At 37.6% G+C, this 18,746-nt stretch overlaps 1 protein-coding gene across 2 annotated transcripts; it reads right to left on the reverse strand.

The window, feature by feature from the left end:
- Positions 1 to 693: 693 nt before the first annotated feature.
- slc24a2b (solute carrier family 24 member 2b) lies at positions 694 to 18,683 on the reverse strand. 2 transcript variants are annotated; one of them, XM_026170367.2, is made up of 10 exons: positions 18,500 to 18,683; positions 16,371 to 17,498; positions 7,781 to 7,816; positions 7,312 to 7,429; positions 5,974 to 6,057; positions 5,050 to 5,129; positions 4,755 to 4,892; positions 4,448 to 4,537; positions 2,717 to 2,883; positions 694 to 2,604 (listed from the first exon to the last, which is right to left on the reverse strand). In XM_026170367.2, the coding sequence occupies exons 2-10, from the start codon at positions 17,289 to 17,291 to the stop codon at positions 2,355 to 2,357; spliced, it is 1,884 nt and encodes a 627-aa protein (XP_026026152.2). In that variant the 5' UTR covers positions 17,292 to 17,498; positions 18,500 to 18,683; the 3' UTR covers positions 694 to 2,354. The 2 variants fall into 2 exon arrangements, with proteins under 2 accessions (XP_026026152.2, XP_026026154.2); XM_026170369.2 differs by having other exon boundaries at positions 7,318 to 7,429; positions 18,500 to 18,681.
- Positions 18,684 to 18,746: the final 63 nt, after the last annotated feature.

An 18,746-nucleotide genomic window follows, 5' to 3' on the forward strand; every position in this document is an offset into this window, starting at 1 on the left:
TCTAAATGCACTCATTCACATACATTCCTCACATTCTTATGATCCATCAAAGCACGAAAAATGTAGTAGTGATACTGCATAGACTGGCTAAATCTGAGCTGGAGTCTGAGAACATTGTGCTGAGTTTTATAAGCTGCTGTTTGTTATGACTTTGACATACAAACGCTTACAATCACATTAGTCTCAATTAACGATTACAAAAAAGTAGTATACATAAAAATACACAATAAACACACATTTTGACGTTCGGAATAGTTGGTATCAGTTTTATGGAAATAAACTGTACACTTATTTTAAAAAAATAAGAATAAAGTTAAAGTACAATGAAAAGAAAAATCAGAAATATATATGCATATATATATATGTATCTGAATAAAGCTGATATTTTTCATGACATCTTTTCAATATTAGCATACAGAATTTAAAAAAAAATCCAAGAATAATTTTAACAAAGATGTGATATATTGTTTCCATTATTTATTTATTTTTTTACTTGTTTTAAATGCTAATGTTTGCACTTCCAAGAATTAACAGCAGAGGGAGGTTTATTCAAATGAAGCAACAAGGTAGGCCAGAGACAACGTTTGGGTTTGGGGAAGAATCAGCAGAGGCTGACTAGAGAAAAATGGAAGGGAATGCAGAAATATATGTGTAGGCATTTATAGGTGTATGACCGAAAGGGCATTGTTTGCGGTGTGGACATGCTCCTGAAATTCAGATAAACTATTTTTCATTTCTTCAAGAATTATAAATTATTGCCCAGATTAAAGTCTGCTTCAAATTCTCCTGAGTACCGAGGGGAAATTTTTTTTTCCTTTAGAACTTTTTTTTGTGTCATTTATTTATTTTGAGTATTTTGGGGCAGGTTAGAAGAGATTTTAAGCCATCTGTGGTCTATGCTGTATATGAGGACAGGCGGTTGGTAGCAACAGGTGGTGCAAAATGCTCAAGATGGACAATATGGATACTAACTTGCCTTTTTAGCAAGGCCCCATGTTACTAAATGGGCCACAGTAGTTGGATTTTGCTCATGAAACAACAACAATAGAGTAAAAATTTCGCACCATCAGAGAAAATGCCAAAGAAGTAAAAGCCTTTCTTCAGTTTAACATTTCTTTATTGTATTTTTCTGTAAGTATTTAAAATTACAACCTCCTTAAACATTTCCATTCAATCCCGAAGAAAAAATTTTAACATTTGCATACATTTGAATGGAAACATTGTACTGTGTTTTCTTACTACTACTAGGGATGTAAAACTCCCTGCTTTTTACTCAGCGTTATGTCACTAACTGAACAATGGCTTACAGCCTGTAAGTCTAACAGAAATAACACAAATCTGTGTTATCTTTTACAGTACATTAGTTGTTTTACATCAAAATAATACAGATGAAAAGCAGTGATATCGCTTATATTGAACACTCTTTTTTCAGGAACATATAAGTTGAAAAATAACCTTGAAGTTTAACAAGTAAAATAAAACAACCTCTGTTAATCTTTAGTCCAGCACTCGTTGTCCAAACTGCATCTCTGGGAATCAACCCTTCACTAAAGTCATGCAATGTAAAGGCAGCCAGAACCGAAGAAGTCATGTTCACAAGCTCGTTATAGATAGTTGGGATATACATATTTAGGCAGTACTGACAACCTTAGCCAGTTTTATCCATGTGCAGCAACTATTTAGTATTTGATATGTGCTACAATAGATTTCAGTGGATTCTGCCAAATATGACCCCAAATGTCAAAATGTATTTAAAAACACATAACATTTCTCTGATGTAGCAAAGTACGTGGAGTATTGGACATCGCCCTCATAATGATCTTATATACTAAATATCTGCTTGTAAGAGTAATGATGTCTCATACTTGGTTTGAGACATCTTCATCAACAAACCAAAATCAGCTGAGATCTGAGATCTTCAGCTGACATTTCAATCTGGCTTTTCTTTCACTGACAATCAATTATTTTCAGCATGTTTCAGCCAACACAGGAAACTGCTTGCAGTCACGTTGGAGAAAGAGAATTCTTCTTATTCGATGGCATGAAATCCATAAAAGAAGCACAGGTCTGTTTTCCACGGATAAACACCTGTGATGCACCAGCCTGAATTTGCAAGATTGATTTATGTCACGGCTTCTGCCTAGCTGACATCAACAACCGTGTGTGTGTGTGTGCGTGTGTGTGTGTGTGTGTGGGTGCAAACTTGTATGTCTGTGTGTGGACAGTGGCTATGCAGACCTCTACTGTGTGCATATTAAGTGACAGTGTGTATATGTTTGTTTTATGTAATGGTCAATATGTGCTGTTATGCTTAATTTCTGCTGTTTGACCAGCAGTTAACCAGAGTCCCTCCCTCAGACTGTAATGGGGCAGACAATAATTCTGTCCTCCAGCATGACACTGACAACAAGGAAAACAAAGTACAGCAAAAACATAAGAAAGCCCAGACTCTTGCTCATTCTCCACTTGCAAGCGGCAATGGACATGATGACAAACAGCAGCATGAGGAAGAGAAGGACGATGGCGCAGAACAGGCCATTGCTGCTCACCTCCACTGGCTTCAAGTCATTGATAATGTTGAAAATGAGCCAGGGGAATGGCAGACTGGAGGGAGGACAGAGGCATAGAAAAGACAACAGAGAAGAATTGGGTTTTCTTGGCACATTCTTATTTAAAAATGAATGGCTTGTGTGTTCTTGTTTATTGGCAGACTCACCCCACAGTGATGTCAAAGATGTTGGAGCCCACTGAGCTGGACACAGCCATGTCACCGAGGCCCTTTCGAGCTACAATCACACTGGTGATCAAGTCAGGAATTGAAGTGCCAGCTGCTAATATTGTCAAACCCATGATTTCTTCTGTGATCCAGAAAGTTTCTCCAACCTAAAAGGAATAATATTCCAACTCAAATCTTCAGTTCTTTTCAGCCACACAAAACCTAAATCTACTAATGTGACAGCATCCTGTCAAGGAAAACATAGGTTAAAGTTATGATAACTCTGTCATTCAGACGTATGCATGAAAGTGAAAGACAGGGCCCCTACACTTCACAGTAATTGTGACGTGACGTTACATTTAGTTTAGTCAACAAGTGTCACTAAGGGCAGAGTTTGTAAGTCTCTCTCTCTCTCTCTCTCTGTGTGTGTGTGTGTGTGTGTGTGTGTGTGTGTGTGTGTGTGTGTGTGTGTGTGTGTGTGTGTGTGTGTGTGTGTGTGTGTGTGTGTGTGTTGCACACTGTATCAGCTGCTCGTGTTCCTCACACAGAATTTCAGAAATTGAGAAATATCTTCTGTATCAGGAAAAATCACCAAGAAGAAACATTTTAAGTTTCAGATGATAAATGTAGCTGATTAGACATGTCCAGTTCTAGCTGTGTGCAGTTTCATGCATTCAGGCTTGCATATTACTGAAAATGATGCACAAAACATTACTTTCTTCAACCTAATAACACTTCTAAAATTAATACATATAGACATGAAGTCTATAAAGAAAAGAGTCCCTGGCTGAAAGAGTGATATATTCTCTTATTTCTTTGTATTAATCAGTTTATTTTTTATGGGTTGACTTTCATCCATCCATTAGTTTCTGGTTATCCAGTACAGGGTTGGACTGGTGCTGGGGCCTATCCCAGTTGTCACAGGGCAAGATACGTGGCCCTGGACCACCAGTCTGTTCCAGAGCTAACATAAAAGACAGCATCAGTCACACTCACATTCACAACTACGGCCAAGACAGAATAACTAACTAGCCTAACATACATGTCTTGGACTCTGGGAAAAACCTGGGGAACACTCACACAGACACAGGTAGAACATCCAACCTCTTTTTTTTTCATTAATAAATATTTCTGGATAACACACATTCATCTGCATGCATTGAGTTAAATCTGCTATACAAAAAAATAATAATATTTAAATATAATCTAATCCTATTTCAAAAAAATATTATAATATTTTCATTAAAACAAACCTAAGAGAACAATTATATTTCATGTATTTTAGAAGATAAAGGGAATCAGTCCATGGATGCTGCTTTAAAAACTAAAAATGACATGAGGCTTTCAATATCTGAAAATGTACTTATTTACGCATTGCCACTCACAGGTGAGAGCGTAATGACCAATTCTTATTGCACTTTTGGCAATGCTTTTTCACGTGGCGTGCTGCACCTGTAGAAGCTAAATTAGCAGGTGCACTTTGTCAGTAACCTTGTGCTTTTGTCCTGTCGCTGCACTTGTGCTCTTAAAATAGAGTGCTACAGGTTGATCTGACTGTGGCTCAAGACAGATTAGCCAGGATTAGTTCCCACGGTCACACATTTAACACCCTGACAGCTGCGCTCTGACGAGAAAGGCCTCAGATATAGTGTGTATAGACAACAAGGCTGTTGTATGCTGCAAACAATCATACTCTAATATTTGTTTGTGAGTGCGTTGTGTGGGAAATACCTGATGAGCCCACCACACCATCAGGTAGGAAAAGAACGCAATCCAAAAGATGGAGCCGAGGAAAGTGACCGGGAAGAACCTTTCTGAGGTCTAAAAAACATAAAATAAAGCAATGTAGCTTCTTAGTCTATCACTTCTTTTTCATCTAACTTAACATGTAAAATCAAGCAGTAGAGAGCATTCAAAGCACAGCCCTATACCCCTAAACTAAAGCTGTGTGTGTTACTCAGTAGAGCTGTGGAGCTCTACTCTATTTTCAAATAGGGTTTCAGTTTGTATTTTCATATTTGGTTATGTGTATATCTACCTCTCTCCTGACATCAGGCAGCGTGAGCCAGAGAGGGAGGATGATTGGCAGGATCAAGAGGTAGGTGATTTGTTTCCTGGGAGTGTCAGGCCATGCCAGGCTCAAAGGCTTGTCTTCATCTTCATCTTCCTCACCACCCTGAGGATTAGGTCATGATCTTACATTGTAATATTGTGCCTATGTTGTACATAAATATATTTGGACATATATCTTTGGGTAAACATAACTAAATTAAATTTCCTGATTGTTTATAGGTCAAACATTTTGCTTTTGAAAAGGAGTGATGCTTCCATACCTCATCTCCTCCTGCAGCACCATTCATTGGTGGTGTAACTTCCACTGCAACATTTGTACTTTTTGTGATCTTTTTATCAGCTGGAGGTAGAAAGTAAGTAAAAAAAAAGTAAGTGCATTTTATTTATATAGCACAGTTAAAAACTGTGCTTAAAACAAGCAATAAAGGGTGTGTTGAAACAAAAAAGAAGAAGAAAGAAACAAGAAAGATAGAGGGACAATACTGACAATAAAAAAAGAGCAATAATATCATGGCAATAATTTATCAATAGTAATTATAATATAGTTAGTTAATATAAAATAACAAATTAGAAATAAAATAATCAAAGATCATGTTTAATCTCCTCTACTGAGAAAAAGAAAAGATAATCTCTTTGTTTACTTTTTTTTTACAAGTATAAAGCAGTTTGTGCATCTTTGTGAAAAACTTCTTGGATGATAACAGATCAGCTGTTCAACTAAAATGTATTAAATGAAATAAATCAGAGATTAATCCACAACCAGAAAAAAAAACCCTCTAAATTACAGTCTGACCCATAAATGTATTAATGCAATCACTGTCTATAAAAATATACAACTTTTGTCATTTTAACTGTTTCTTTAACATCAGTGACGCAAGGGACAGTCACGTTACTTACATTAATGAGGGAAAACATTAAAAAAAAATAAAGATTCAGTCTTCTCGTGAAATGAAAAGGTAGCATTTAGTTTTCCTTTTCAAAGCTTTATTGCCTGAACAATTCTTTCTTGTGTAGCCTGCCCATGATCTATTCCACTATTTTTTAAATTAACATACTGATAAATTTGTGTGCCGTTTCAATCATTCATCTATAAACTGATAAATAATTGCACAACTGATTTGTCACTTTATCGATTGGTGGTTGACCAAAAGTACATTGGCGTTTCAGTATTCACTGGTACACACCTACTCCGTTGGCAGTGGCACCGTCTTCTTTACACTTCTTCTTGGCCATTTTGTGAAGGATTGAAGCCTTCTCTTTAAAATGTCCTAAAACAAAAGAAACAGTCCTTAATGCAACATGTCTTAATGCAAGCTCAATCATCCAGTTATGGAAATCCCAAAAAGTTGATTCTGTTCATTTGGACGTAGCGTTTTCAGTGGGGGAGGCGTTTCGTCACTCATCCAAGTGACTCCTTTAGTCTCAGCTGACTGTAGGTTTCCCAACCCTATAAACAGTACATTTGCACAATGACTGAAACTAGCCCACTGAATGAACAATGTAAATTGTCATGACCATTGATCAGTGGCTATGGTGTCATCATGGAGGCAGATGAAACAATGGTCTCGTATGATGTTACATCTCTCTTAACTTGTGTTGTTTGTAGTTCGTAAGAGATTTCAGGATGGCCCTAACCTCAGCATCAGGACCACTCTCAGCAGAAACAGTGTGTTTGTTCTTGGAACTGTGTCTTCATTACACATATTTCACATACAAGGGTCATTACTACAGGCAGAAATATGGGCATGCCATGGGTTACCCTTTTACACCCACTGTGGCCAACTTGTACATGGAAGAAGTGGAAAAAAGGGCTAGGGTTAGTATTGGAACAGCTGAGACACATTTTTCTAAACACAGCGCCTCTGTTGTTTTTAAACCCCAAAACAGGCTGCACCAAAAATTGGTGTTCCCCAAGGATCTGGTCCCCTGGTATTATACTATAGTATAATGCCAGGAGGATTCCCATGATTTATACATCAGGGAAATCAAACAACCTCTGTTTCAGCCGATGGCACAACACAGAAGAGCCACCTCGCCAGGTCAGGACTCCTCAGTCTATTTACACATACAGGCCAGTGGACACTCTTTCAGTAAGGAGGACATATACATCCTGGACAGGGAGGAACGCTGGTTTGAGCGGGGAGTCAAGGAGGCCAAGGGAAGGACCGTCTCTGAATCAAGGAGAAGGCCTAAGGGTGCATCTTTATTGCAATGCTGTGATTGCAGCCATTCTGCAACTCTCTTAACTGTCTATGCTCTTAAGCCTAATCCTAGATATAAACCTTTCATAGGATATCCTTTTGATCTTGGGCTAGGCTTAATCTGTTTCTTGGAAACCTGAAGTTATTAACTTTTATTTAATCTCAAGAAAAGTCACATTTGAATTTGTTGTGGTGAGGGAATGTAATCTTTATGTCAGCACATTGTATGTGTCACATTCTGTGTTTATTTGAAACATTTCGAATTTGGGAAGATTATAATGTTTGTGAGAGTGTACGTGATTTGTATCTGCGCATGCTCACTCATACCCTCATTACTGAGGGGATCCAGTGTGTGTATCATGAGCTGGAAGATGCTGTTTCTCATCAGCGAGTTGTGTAGAGAAGCACAGCTGCCTTCCCTCTGCAGCCTGGGTTTAGCCTGTAAAACATAAAAGCACAAATACCAAATGTTTTTATGGATTCAAATGTAAATGCACACTTATTTTACGCATCATTATTTCTCTCTGTGTCCACTCATGGGCTTATTATAGTCTTAAACCATTGTCAGGTGGAGCCGGTCACAGCTTCAGTTCTTTAAATAAATACAATTAAATTTGCAATGTTCCAAAGGGGAAAAGAAAGATAATAAGACGTTAAGCTACTATTTAAAAATTAAATGAAAGCACAAGAAACACATTTTTAAATAAACATTTTTGAAAGATTTGAAATATAGTGAAATATAGAAGCGGTATACTATGTTATGCTTATAAAACAGTACAAATAAACTTACCGTAAGCTTGTTCTCGTCATCACTTGGGGCATTTACCTTTAGGAAAGAACACAGAAACAATAATATAATAAAAATATAATAATAGACATAATAATAGATTACTGTAATGGAGAATATAATAAACATATCAAATATGTAGTCAGTATATTCAGTATATTTAATAAAATGCCACCAACACTTTTTGTATTTGTGGCACTGGATTGGATTGCATTTAAACAAATGTTAATTAAAATAAACATGGAAATGGTGATGGAATAGGGAAAGAATAGGACCTCAGCTTGAGTTATTCACAAAGCACTTTGGAAGGCATTTTTAGATCAAGTATATGTAAATTATTTCTAACAGCAGGGAGGGTAAAGACACCATTAATCAAGTAATTATGCAAAAATGAAAAGATTAAAAAATATTTACTCAAGATTTATCATCACCTTCTTTTTCAGTATCCCAGCTATTTTAGAATCAGAATCAGAATCAGAATACTTTATTCATCCCGAGGGAAATTAGATGTATAACTTCAGTGGAGATTACATCACGTTGTTCATGTCCAGTATTTATTTAAACTTCCTCATGAAAGCAAACCATTGCACGTTTTAGGTATCTTTCCAACACGAAGACTACACACACAGGAGGATCTCACACTAATCTCAATCCCAGCCATGTCACTTTATAGCTACATACATACATACATGTCAAAGCTCCCTCAGTCCTAACTCACACTGTGCCACTGAGGTATACACGCCGTGGTGAAAGAAAACAAAAAAGCTGGATTTTACTCCAGAAAAACTAGCAAGGATAAAACAAAGAAAAGAAAACATGCACACAGACTAAAAGGACAAACCATGAGCAGCATAACTACAAACTACAAAACCATTTGGCTTTGGAGGGGGGAAAAAATCACAAATTGGATTCATATTAAAGGCTATAGAAGATTTTTTGCACCATTTCCAAGGTGAAAGGCTAATTAAAATAATATAAATTCTCAGTGTTTACTGTTCCAAAGTTGTCTCCCAAAATATTACTTCTGACAGGTTTGTATAAACATGATAATCCTGTATTTTTACTCACTTTGTTCCAAAGATGTAAATCTTATTAAAGGTAAAATAGCTTCCAAAGAACCAAAGAACAAGATAAATGAGAAGATATAGTTACTATCCTGAGTGCAATTAAAGCTCCATTAGCAAAGCAACAGCCAAAAAACCCCCAAAAACCATTTAGACGAATATTAGATTAATATAGATTTTCTGGTCCTTTTACCTATTTGTTGTGTGATTGTGCTTGTCTGTTGTTTATAATCATGACAGTGTGGTCCAGAAACCTGACTGGGTCACAACTGTGCAAGAGGAAGCCATGGTACCATAAAGTAGTGTAAATGATGGTAAATGGCCTGTATTTGTACTGGTAAATGATGCAAGTGACATCATAATAAAGTACAGTTTCAATACTGGATGTGGTCCAAGACCTCATTGTTGTCACTGCTGGTGTGATCTTATTGCTAAATGGTCTCCACTTGATCTAAATGAGGCGTTTTACAAACACAGAGTGAACATGCTAAACTCAACAACAGAGGGTTTTCTAACTAACTTGATGGTTGGTTTTGTTTTTAACAACAGGTACCCTTCCTGCCACAACACCAAAATGGAATTTATGTCTCCAAATGAAACAAAACCAGCAACATTTCACTTGCCAAGCAAAAGCTTAAACCATTAAACCGGCACACTCTGGAGCCACAAAGTCATCTTATACTCAACAAGTATCTCATGAACAAAATCGAGCACTAAAGTGGTCTCTGAGAAATATACAAACACAGACAAAATACCACACCTGGCACGTTTTCATGACTGAGTCTTCAGAGATTGAGCAGATAATCCCTTTAATTAAAACACCTGCCGCTGCTAGGGTTGCTAAACCAAGACACGGGTGGTTAAGTATTGTTTTTTGAAGTCATCACTACCAAATTGCTCTGGTCCACCTGGTTGTTTGGTAATAACAATTGTGTCTAATCTTGATAGAGATCAGTTTTCAATTTAAATCTAGTAAAACTATGTATCTTATCAGTCAGAGCCTTTTCTTCCTTTTTATATTGTTGTGAGTTCAAACATTGTATCATATTTCTCATTAGACTTATTAAACTCAGCTAAACAACATAATTTTAGAAAGTTTTGGCCAATCTTCTAAAACCATTTGATGGTTGAAGATGGAAGATGTGAATACTTCACAGCATTCATCTTACCCTTGTAACAAAAAAAAATATAAAATGAAATAATAATATGGATGATGATGATGATGATGATGATGATGATGATGATGATAATGGTAATAATAATGACGGTGATGATAGCGAGAAAAACATGGTCAAATGAAGGACCAAACCTAAAGTTAAGGAAGCTTGCCTTTTGTTGTCACCTGTCTTTCTTGGCCTCGTGATTTCTGAGCACTGTAAGCAGAAGCCAGCTTGGCATTAGGTCATGTTAGCTAATGCTCACATGGCTCATAAGAGTGGCTGCATGACAGAAGACACTTGCAGCCTGCTGTAGAATCTGTTGAGCCTGAAGCTGTTCTTTGGTAATTCCTCTTTGAAAGAAGCATTTTTTTTTTTTATTTCAATTTATTTTCTGATTGAAGTTGTTAATTAGATACTGCAATCTGACAAGTAACTATCATTTATAAAGTTTGGGTGTTTTTTTGCATTTTACATAACATATTACTTTTTTACCAAGCTCTTATTATGTGTCATAATAACAAAATCCCTATTGTGTTAGTAATCTACATTTAATAAAATTGTAAATAATGGAGTAATTTTTTCTCTTTGCAGCACAGTTTCAGCCCACATGCTGTATTTTGAGATTTCTAAAAATATCTTGCCCACAATTTCTATAAACATTGTGATAATATTACATGAAATTCTTCTGCAAGTTGTTTACATGTAAACCTGCCCTGCACGACAACCATCCACCACAGCTTTTTAAAATTTAATGCCAGCAGACTCAAAAATGTATAACTAACCTGTATTTTCCAAGATGTGATTTTCAGTAGTGACATTTCCTGTGACTACAGAGTGTTAAATAAAATTTTATGAATGACAGTAATTTTTGTTTTGGTATTTCTAATAATACATTTGTAAAATAGAGAACCAAAGAGAGTACCTAAGAGAGTACAAATATACAGTGGGGCAAAAAAGTATTTAGTCAGCCACCGATTGTGCAAGTTCCCCCACCTAAAATGATGACAGAGGTCAGTAATTTGCACCAGAGGTACACTTCAATTGTGAGAGACAGAATGTGAAAAAAAAATCCATGAATCCACATGGTAGGATTTGTAAAGAATTTATTCGTAAATCAGGGTGGAAAATAAGTATTTGGTCAATAACAAAAATACAACTCAATACTTTGTAACATAACCTTTGTTGGCAATAACAGAGGTCAAACGTTTACTATAGGTCTTTACCAGGTTTGCACACACAGTAGCTGGTATTTTGGCCCATTCCTCCATGCAGATCTTCTCGAGAGCAGTGATGTTTTGGGGCTGTCGCCGAGCAACACGGACTTTCAACTCCCGCCACAGATTTTCTATGGGGTTGAGGTCTGGAGACTGGCTAGGTCACTCCAGGACTTTCAAATGCTTCTTACGGAGCCACTCCTTTGTTGCGGTGTGTTTTGGATCATTGTCATGTTGGAAGACCCAGCCTCGTTTCATCTTCAAAGTTCTCACTGATGGAAGGAGGTTTTGGCTCAAAATCTCACGATACATGGCCCCATTCATTCTGTCCTTAACACGGATCAGTCGTCCTGTCCCCTTGGCAGAAAAACAGCCCCATAGCATGATGTTTCCACCCCCATGCTTCACAGTAGGTATGGTGTTCTTGGGATGCAACTCAGTATTCTTCTTCCTCCGAACACGACGAGTTGAGTTTATACCAAAAAGTTCTACTTTGGTTTCATCTGACCACATGACATTCTCCCAATCCTCTGCTGTATCATCCATGTGCTCTCTGGCAAACTTCAGACGGGCCTGGACATGCACTGGCTTCAGCAGCGGAACACGTCTGGCACTGCGGGATTTGATTCCCTGCCGTTGTAGTGTGTTAGTGATGGTGACCTTTGTTACTTTGGTCCCAGCTCTCTGCAGGTCATTCACCAGGTCCCCCCGTGTGGTTCTGGGATCTTTGCTCACCGTTCTCATGATCATTTTGACCCCACGGGATGAGATCTTGCGTGGAGCCCCAGATCGAGGGAGATTATCAGTGGTCTTGTATGTCTTCCATTTTCTGATGATTGCTCCCATAGTTGATTTTTTCACACCAAGCTGCTTGCCTATTGTAGATTCACTCTTCCCAGTCTGGTGCAGGTCTACAATACTTTTCCTGGTGTCCTTCGAAAGCTCTTTGGTCTTGGCCATGGCGGAGTTTGGAGTCTGACTGTTTGAGGCTGTGGACAGGTGTCTTTTATACAGATGAGTTCAAACAGGTGCCATTCATACAGGTAACGAGTGGGGGACAGAAAAGCTTCTTACAGAAGACGTTACAGGTCTGTGAGAGCCAGAGATTTTCCTTGTTTGAGGTGACCAAATACTTATTTTCCACCCTAATTTACGAATAAATTCTTTACAAATCCTACCATGTGGATTCATGGATTTTTTTTTCACATTCTGTCTCTCACAGTTGAAGTGTACCTCTGGTGAAAATTACTGACCTCTGTCATCATTTTAAGTGGGGGAACTTGCACAATCGGTGGCTGACTAAATACTTTTTTGCCCCACTGTATGTGTATATGTGTAAAGGTTTTGATTTTGGACTGTTGATATGTAAAACAGATGTTAATAACATACTGGTTTCCATATTTTTTACGGGTTTATTGGGAAATAATACACTCGCCTCCATCTCAGCTATGGTAGAGCTAGTTGAGGTGGAGCTCCTTGCACCAAGGGATGCTATGAGATTAGTTGAAAAACATGTTTTACACATTTTTCTTTTAGATGACTTACTTTGTGATATTTAGTGTTAAGCACTTCCTCTGTGCTATGTAAAAAATCACCAGCTCAGCACAGGCCAGTTTCTGGATTAACAGCTATAACTTTAGTAAGTGCATATAGTCTTGTTTTTCTTTTCAGGGTCAGCTTTCCTTATGTTGGTATAGCTATTGTTTAGCTATTAAAGCTATAGCTATTAAAAGATTTACTAAACAATTTATTGTACTAAGCTGCTGTTCAAGTTTGGTGATCTCATCTTCTCCGAGCAGGAAACTATAGACACTGGAAGACAGCCAAGATGTAAAGTGCTGACCTCAGATCAGCACGTTTACACATGGATTTCCCATCATTCTACTGACCATCATGTCACTGATGCAAAATCAGATCATGTTTTCATAATAAACATAAAGTTGAAATTACATAAAGTACACGTCTCTCTCTCTTCCTCTCTCTTCCCCTCTGTCTCTCTCTTCCTGACCATTTGAGCTGTGGGACTTAGTCAGGATTAATCATCAACATCACCACTTTTAGACCAGCAATTTTCAAGCCCTCATGTGAAGTCTTGCAGAAACCCTCACAGGTCAAAGTGCTGTTAAAGAACTTGCTTCCACTCTCACCTGTGATATCATCCTTACTGCTTTAAAAATTATTATAAATAAATAATAAAATATTCACAGATGCACGCTGACTCGCTCTAAAAACCTGAAAAGATCAGCTACAATTTCTATCATATATAAATCAAATCAAATTTGCATTCTGGGTAACAAGCATTTAAAAATGTACTTATGAACCACAGCAAAAGTATTAAAAATCTAGGACAACACAATGCAATTCCAAAATATCCTCCTTCTTTATTCATGCACTAATGGAAAGGTCTTTTCTGTTTAATCACACTGCCCTCTGCTGCCTTGTAGTAAATGAGAGAAATGTAATTTGAACATTTCTTCAGTGCTCTGCAGACACTGTGTGAAAGTGTGCTTGAATGTATGTTTGCTGTCGTCACTGCAGGTAAGCAGTTGATAAGGGGATTAGAAAGAATTAGCATCTTTAGTCCCATCAGTAAGCAAACCAGCAAGTCTTCTCATCATCTCCTGCTACCCAAATGAAATGCATGCACTGAGCAAACCAACTTGAAAAAGTCCAATGTACATACAAAATACAAGCTTCACAGCACTATGAGCATAACTGCAGGCAGAGAATGAACTGTGCAGGATTGTTTCTCTCTGAGATCTGCTGATTCCTGCTCCTCCAGGTACCACCTGACTATTATTAGTGGCTCTAATAGGATTAGAGAGCATTAACCTGAGGGATTATTTAGGAGCTACCAACACATGAGAGCAAGACAGCTTGACATCCAGTGCTGGACAGCAAAAGAAGAAAGCTGTTCTTTGGTTCAAGTGAGGCAGCTTGGGGAACAGCTGATTCCCAGAAGGGCACAGATGTCAAACAGAGCTTCTGTAATAACAGTGATATTAAGTTTGATTAGCACACATGTGTATGTAATCAAAGGTTTAAATAATTCAGTATGAACTAAAATATAACAACTCTACAATGGAAATTAATTCTTAAGAAATTGTGTTGAAAAAGCTTAAATATATTTATATCATACTTCATATGCCATTTGCCATTAATGGCAAAAATGCTGAAATAAAACCACTTGGAGTAATATTTGGAGAACATTTTGTCTTGTTTAGACCTACAAGAAAATTTCATGGGCGGAACTTTAAAGCAAATACCATCACATCAGAGGTCAAGAGCTAATATGCAATGTGAAATGTGAGTATTACTGAAGCAGCATGTATAGCAATGGATTGAATATGACCCTGATGGACTGATAGTGGACGATGGCAGATGAGGTTACACACATATGATTAAGAAATCGCAGAGCAACAGATTCAACTCCAGCTGTACCCAAACAATAATAGGATAGATGGTGAGTCACTGAACAACTGTTTCTGATTCCATTTGTTTAAATGATTAACGATGTGAATAATGACAGAAACTGATGCTTAAATTAAAAAAAAAAAAACAGGGCCAAACATTACTCTATCATAGATAACAGCTCCCGCCCACTTTTTTTCTAATGTGAGGACACAGCTGGGAGAGCTAAATGAGGGACAGGACTTAACAGAGCAGAGAAATGCACACGGAGGTTTGTACTAGTACTTTTCCTTCTCACATCATTGCTTCAGTTTTGGCATTTTAGACTATATGGAATACATGAAGGAATTAACAATAAAAGAGTCCAATTGATGGTTAAGTCATCACAAAAAAATCTTAGTGTGGCACTTTGGTGGCAATTTCTGCATGACATGCCTTTTCCTGTTATTATCTGAAATAAATTGTAAAGTGAGTGTATATGTTAAATCTGTTCAAGCAAAACTTTGTGGTTAAGTAGTTTGGACCACCAACTTGGCTGATGCAAGTCTTTGGCAAATGTTCAATAATACCTGTGATGATCTCGATAGATGGGAATACAGTAAAACCCTAATGAAAAATACAAAATTTGAATGAAATTAAATGCATGACAGATTAATCTAATCTTTAACTTACTTAAGTTTTCAAACATAAAAAATCTTAAGTCTTGTAATCCAGTTTAAATGGGGACATTGACTGGCTCTGTTACATCACTAGTGTTCTAAGAGCCCTGCTGGACTCTGGTCTGAACTCCATTACTAAAAGTAATGATTAAAGATGAAGCCTGGTCTTAGTCAGCATGAATATGGTGTAATCTGGCTGTCTATCAAACATCATCTGAAGTACACAGGTGCACAAATGTTTATATCCTTTGAAAGTGAAATTAAGGAGATTTTGATGGATGATAGAATGCAGTCTGTTTAGTACTCAGGTCTCTTTTAACACCCTCTCAAATTCTCAAACCATGAATGCTATTATTCTAAGGCTCAGCAGTCTATGTAAGTTTTCCCTGTTATGTAATTTACTTGAAAAATTTTAAACAACAAAATGACAAGAGCAACAACAACAACAACAACAACAACAACAAAATAAACCATTTTGAAGCTTATACTTTGTACCACTCCTTTCCTATGCAAATCAAGTGGTATAGTGTTGCTGGAGAAGATTCAGTGTCCTTTTTCTTTGTTTACCTATTTACAGTGCACTTTTCTTGGTTAATTTTATATACATGTTGTTGTTGTTTTTTTGATTAATTGATTTCATGTAAATCATTCAATCTATCTATCAATCAATCAGTTTCTTCATTTCAAATTAGGCATTTTTCTTTCTGAGAAACTCCCTAGTTTTAGTATCCGAGATGTAAGACTCATTCTCCTGATACACTCTTTTAATTTAAAGTCTTCATGGTTGTTTGACCCAGTAGATTGAAGTGTGGATGAAATTGTGAAATTTTTTGGCATTTCTATTTACTTATTTATTTATTTATGTTTTACGTTTTGGAACTTAACCTTGGAAGAATATTTATAGACTATACAAAGCTGTCGCTTGACAATGATCAAGGGTGTTGTGGAGTAGAAAACATCTGGGTAAGAGTAGGGAGGATAAATGGATGGATGGATGGATGGATGGATGGATGGATGGATGGATGGATGGATGGATGGATGGATGGATGGATGGATGGATGGATGGATGGGTGGAGTCAGCTCACCTTCTGTGCATTCTCCAGCTCGTCCACCTGGTTGCTGCCCAAAATGCTTCTGATGATCAATTCGCATTTGGCATTGAACTTCATGAAAGTTACATAGAAGGTGTAGAATAGCAGCAGACTAACACTTTCTTCCAACACAATTTGATTATCCAAAAAGAAATAGATGAGCATGAGCAAGCCAACGATATAGAATGAGACATCTCTGAACAGAGGCCACCAGGTGAGATTCAGCACCTCTTTGGAGAACAAGGCGCACATCCCAATTACAAATAGGATGTTGAAGACAGCCGATCCCACAATGGTACCAATACCCACATTGCTGTGGGAGATGAAGACTCCTATAACAGATGTGAAGAGTTCTGGGGCAGACCCACCTGCAGCCATAAAGGTGGCTCCTGCTACATCATCAGAGATCTCCAGCTTCTCTGTGATGACCGTGAGTGCAGGAACAAAGAACTCATCACAGACAATGGCTAAAGCTATGAACATGTACAACATGCCAAACATATGAAGCACTACGTAGCCCTGGCGCCTGTCCTCCACACTGAAATAGTCCGTTGGGTAGTCCCCATGATTCATCTCTATACTGGAGGATTTCATGGCCACTGGTGTATCCTCTGGTGCTGCTGAAAGGTTCTGGTACTGCAGAAGAGTTCTTTGGGGCATTGCTCCCTCAGCTGAGCGTTCAGCAGCTGAATCTACCTGAGTGGTCACTGATTTGGCCAGCATCAAGGCACTCCATGAACAGACTGTGCAGACAACCACCAGGCTGATGATAAAGCCCAAAATCCGTCCAGGCCGTAGCTTTCTCTTGACACCATGGTACAAGTGCATGGTACTCCTACTTTGAGGGCCCAGGCGAGGTGGTGAGCTGGAATATGCTATCAGGTCTTGATTTCTTATGGGTAGGATGAAATCCATTCTGTTTGGTGCAGGTTGTCAGAGTGGAAGTGTCTGGAATCCCCCAAAAGCTGGGTTGGTGGTGATATTGGCTATAAGGGTGGGGGTTTGACAGGCCACGGCGGTTTACCAATTGGTTTGCATGCTGCTGCCAGGTTTAAACACAACGGAAGCCCTTCAGTCTGATTCCAGGATCTATGCCATTTAAAGGTTTCCCCATATTACACACTGCAAGACAGAGAAAACAGAAGTTATAATACAAGTGTGCAAATGAAATATAGACATAAAAAGATATGCATAATAATTAACTATTTATCTATCAAATGGAAATCACACGAGCCGTCCAATGACAATAATAATCAGCAATTTTGATGAGTATCCTTTTTTTCCTTTTATTTCTTTCCTTAAAAAAAACAAACATTTTCACTCCTGCTATTAGCTTTACTGTGGCCTCCTTGGCTCGAGTATGCCCATTCACCTACTTCTTTGCTATTTCTCAGAGAGAAACTTTGTTGGTTTAACTTTACTCAAGTGTTTGATGAGTTGTTCCCTTCTGATTCTTTAGTCTTTCAAGCATTCTTGTTTCCTTTCAAGCATCCCTGCAAGTATTGTTTTTGTAACAGTGTCACAAACTAAAACCCTTGTTAAAAAGCAGCTTCAGAAATAGCTATTCTCAAATCTAGAGTGAATCATATTTTATTCAAACACATAAACCTTCAAATATATAATTTTATTTTGGTAGAACTTAATTTTAAATAACAGTTAAAATCACATATAGCAACATTTTTTTTTCACTTGTAGTTTTTGTAATTTTGGTGTTGTAATTGGTCCTGAGAAGATGCAGTGAAAGCTTTTCTTTAACTGTAGCTAGAACATTAGTGAAATCGCATTAGAGAGCTTTTTAATCCCCCATAGGATATACTTAGATTAGCCTCACGTCCTGCACACAGGTACCAAAAGGTAGGCACCAACAAAATGAACAGAATGAAAAATGAGACCTGATGAGATTATTTTGCACATTAGAGTTATTAAACACTTATTCTATTCTACAAAAGCAACAATAATCTCTGAAGTCTTACAATTTTGTGCAGTCTCATTTCTATCATTTAAATGTTTTAAACAAGCAACAATTTGCTGTCAGATGAATACTAAATCTTTTAGGTTATTAGAGTGAAGACAAATTGCAGCTACACACCAAACACACACATTCATCTTTTAGGTTCTCATACCACTCTTGGATATCTCCAGTTCAGTGGAGAAAAGTACAGCAGTCAACAGCTTGTCAGATCCTGAATCTCTGAGTGAATATTCCTGTAAATTGACTCTTAAAACAAAATGATCCCAGGTGTTCAGTGCAGGTCTCAACAGTAAATCCTCAGTGAGATTTTCTTCTCTAAGCACAGAAAGCTTCAGGACAGCATGTCCTGAAGGAGCTCCTCCCTCTTTTTCAGTGTTCCTCCCCCATTGACACTGGCC

The sequence above is a fragment of the Astatotilapia calliptera genome, chromosome 6, assembly GCF_964374335.1.
Source record: "Astatotilapia calliptera chromosome 6, fAstCal68.1, whole genome shotgun sequence".
NCBI classification, from domain to species: domain Eukaryota; kingdom Metazoa; phylum Chordata; class Actinopteri; order Cichliformes; family Cichlidae; genus Astatotilapia; species Astatotilapia calliptera.

What these genes read in the sequence shown, in the direction of transcription:
- slc24a2b (XM_026170367.2), bottom strand. Translation starts at nt 17,291, where the DNA reads ATGGATTTCATCCTACCCATAAGAAATCAAGACCTGATAGCATATTCC. An exon ending in ATGACGAGAACAAGCTTACG is followed by an intron (nt 7,430 to 7,780) that starts GTAAGTTTATTT and finishes TATGTTTTACAG; the next exon opens with GCTAAACCCAGGCTGCAGAG. An exon ending in ATCTTTGACATCACTGTGGG is followed by an intron (nt 2,605 to 2,716) that starts GTGAGTCTGCCA and finishes TCCTCCCTCCAG; the next exon opens with TCTGCCATTCCCCTGGCTCA.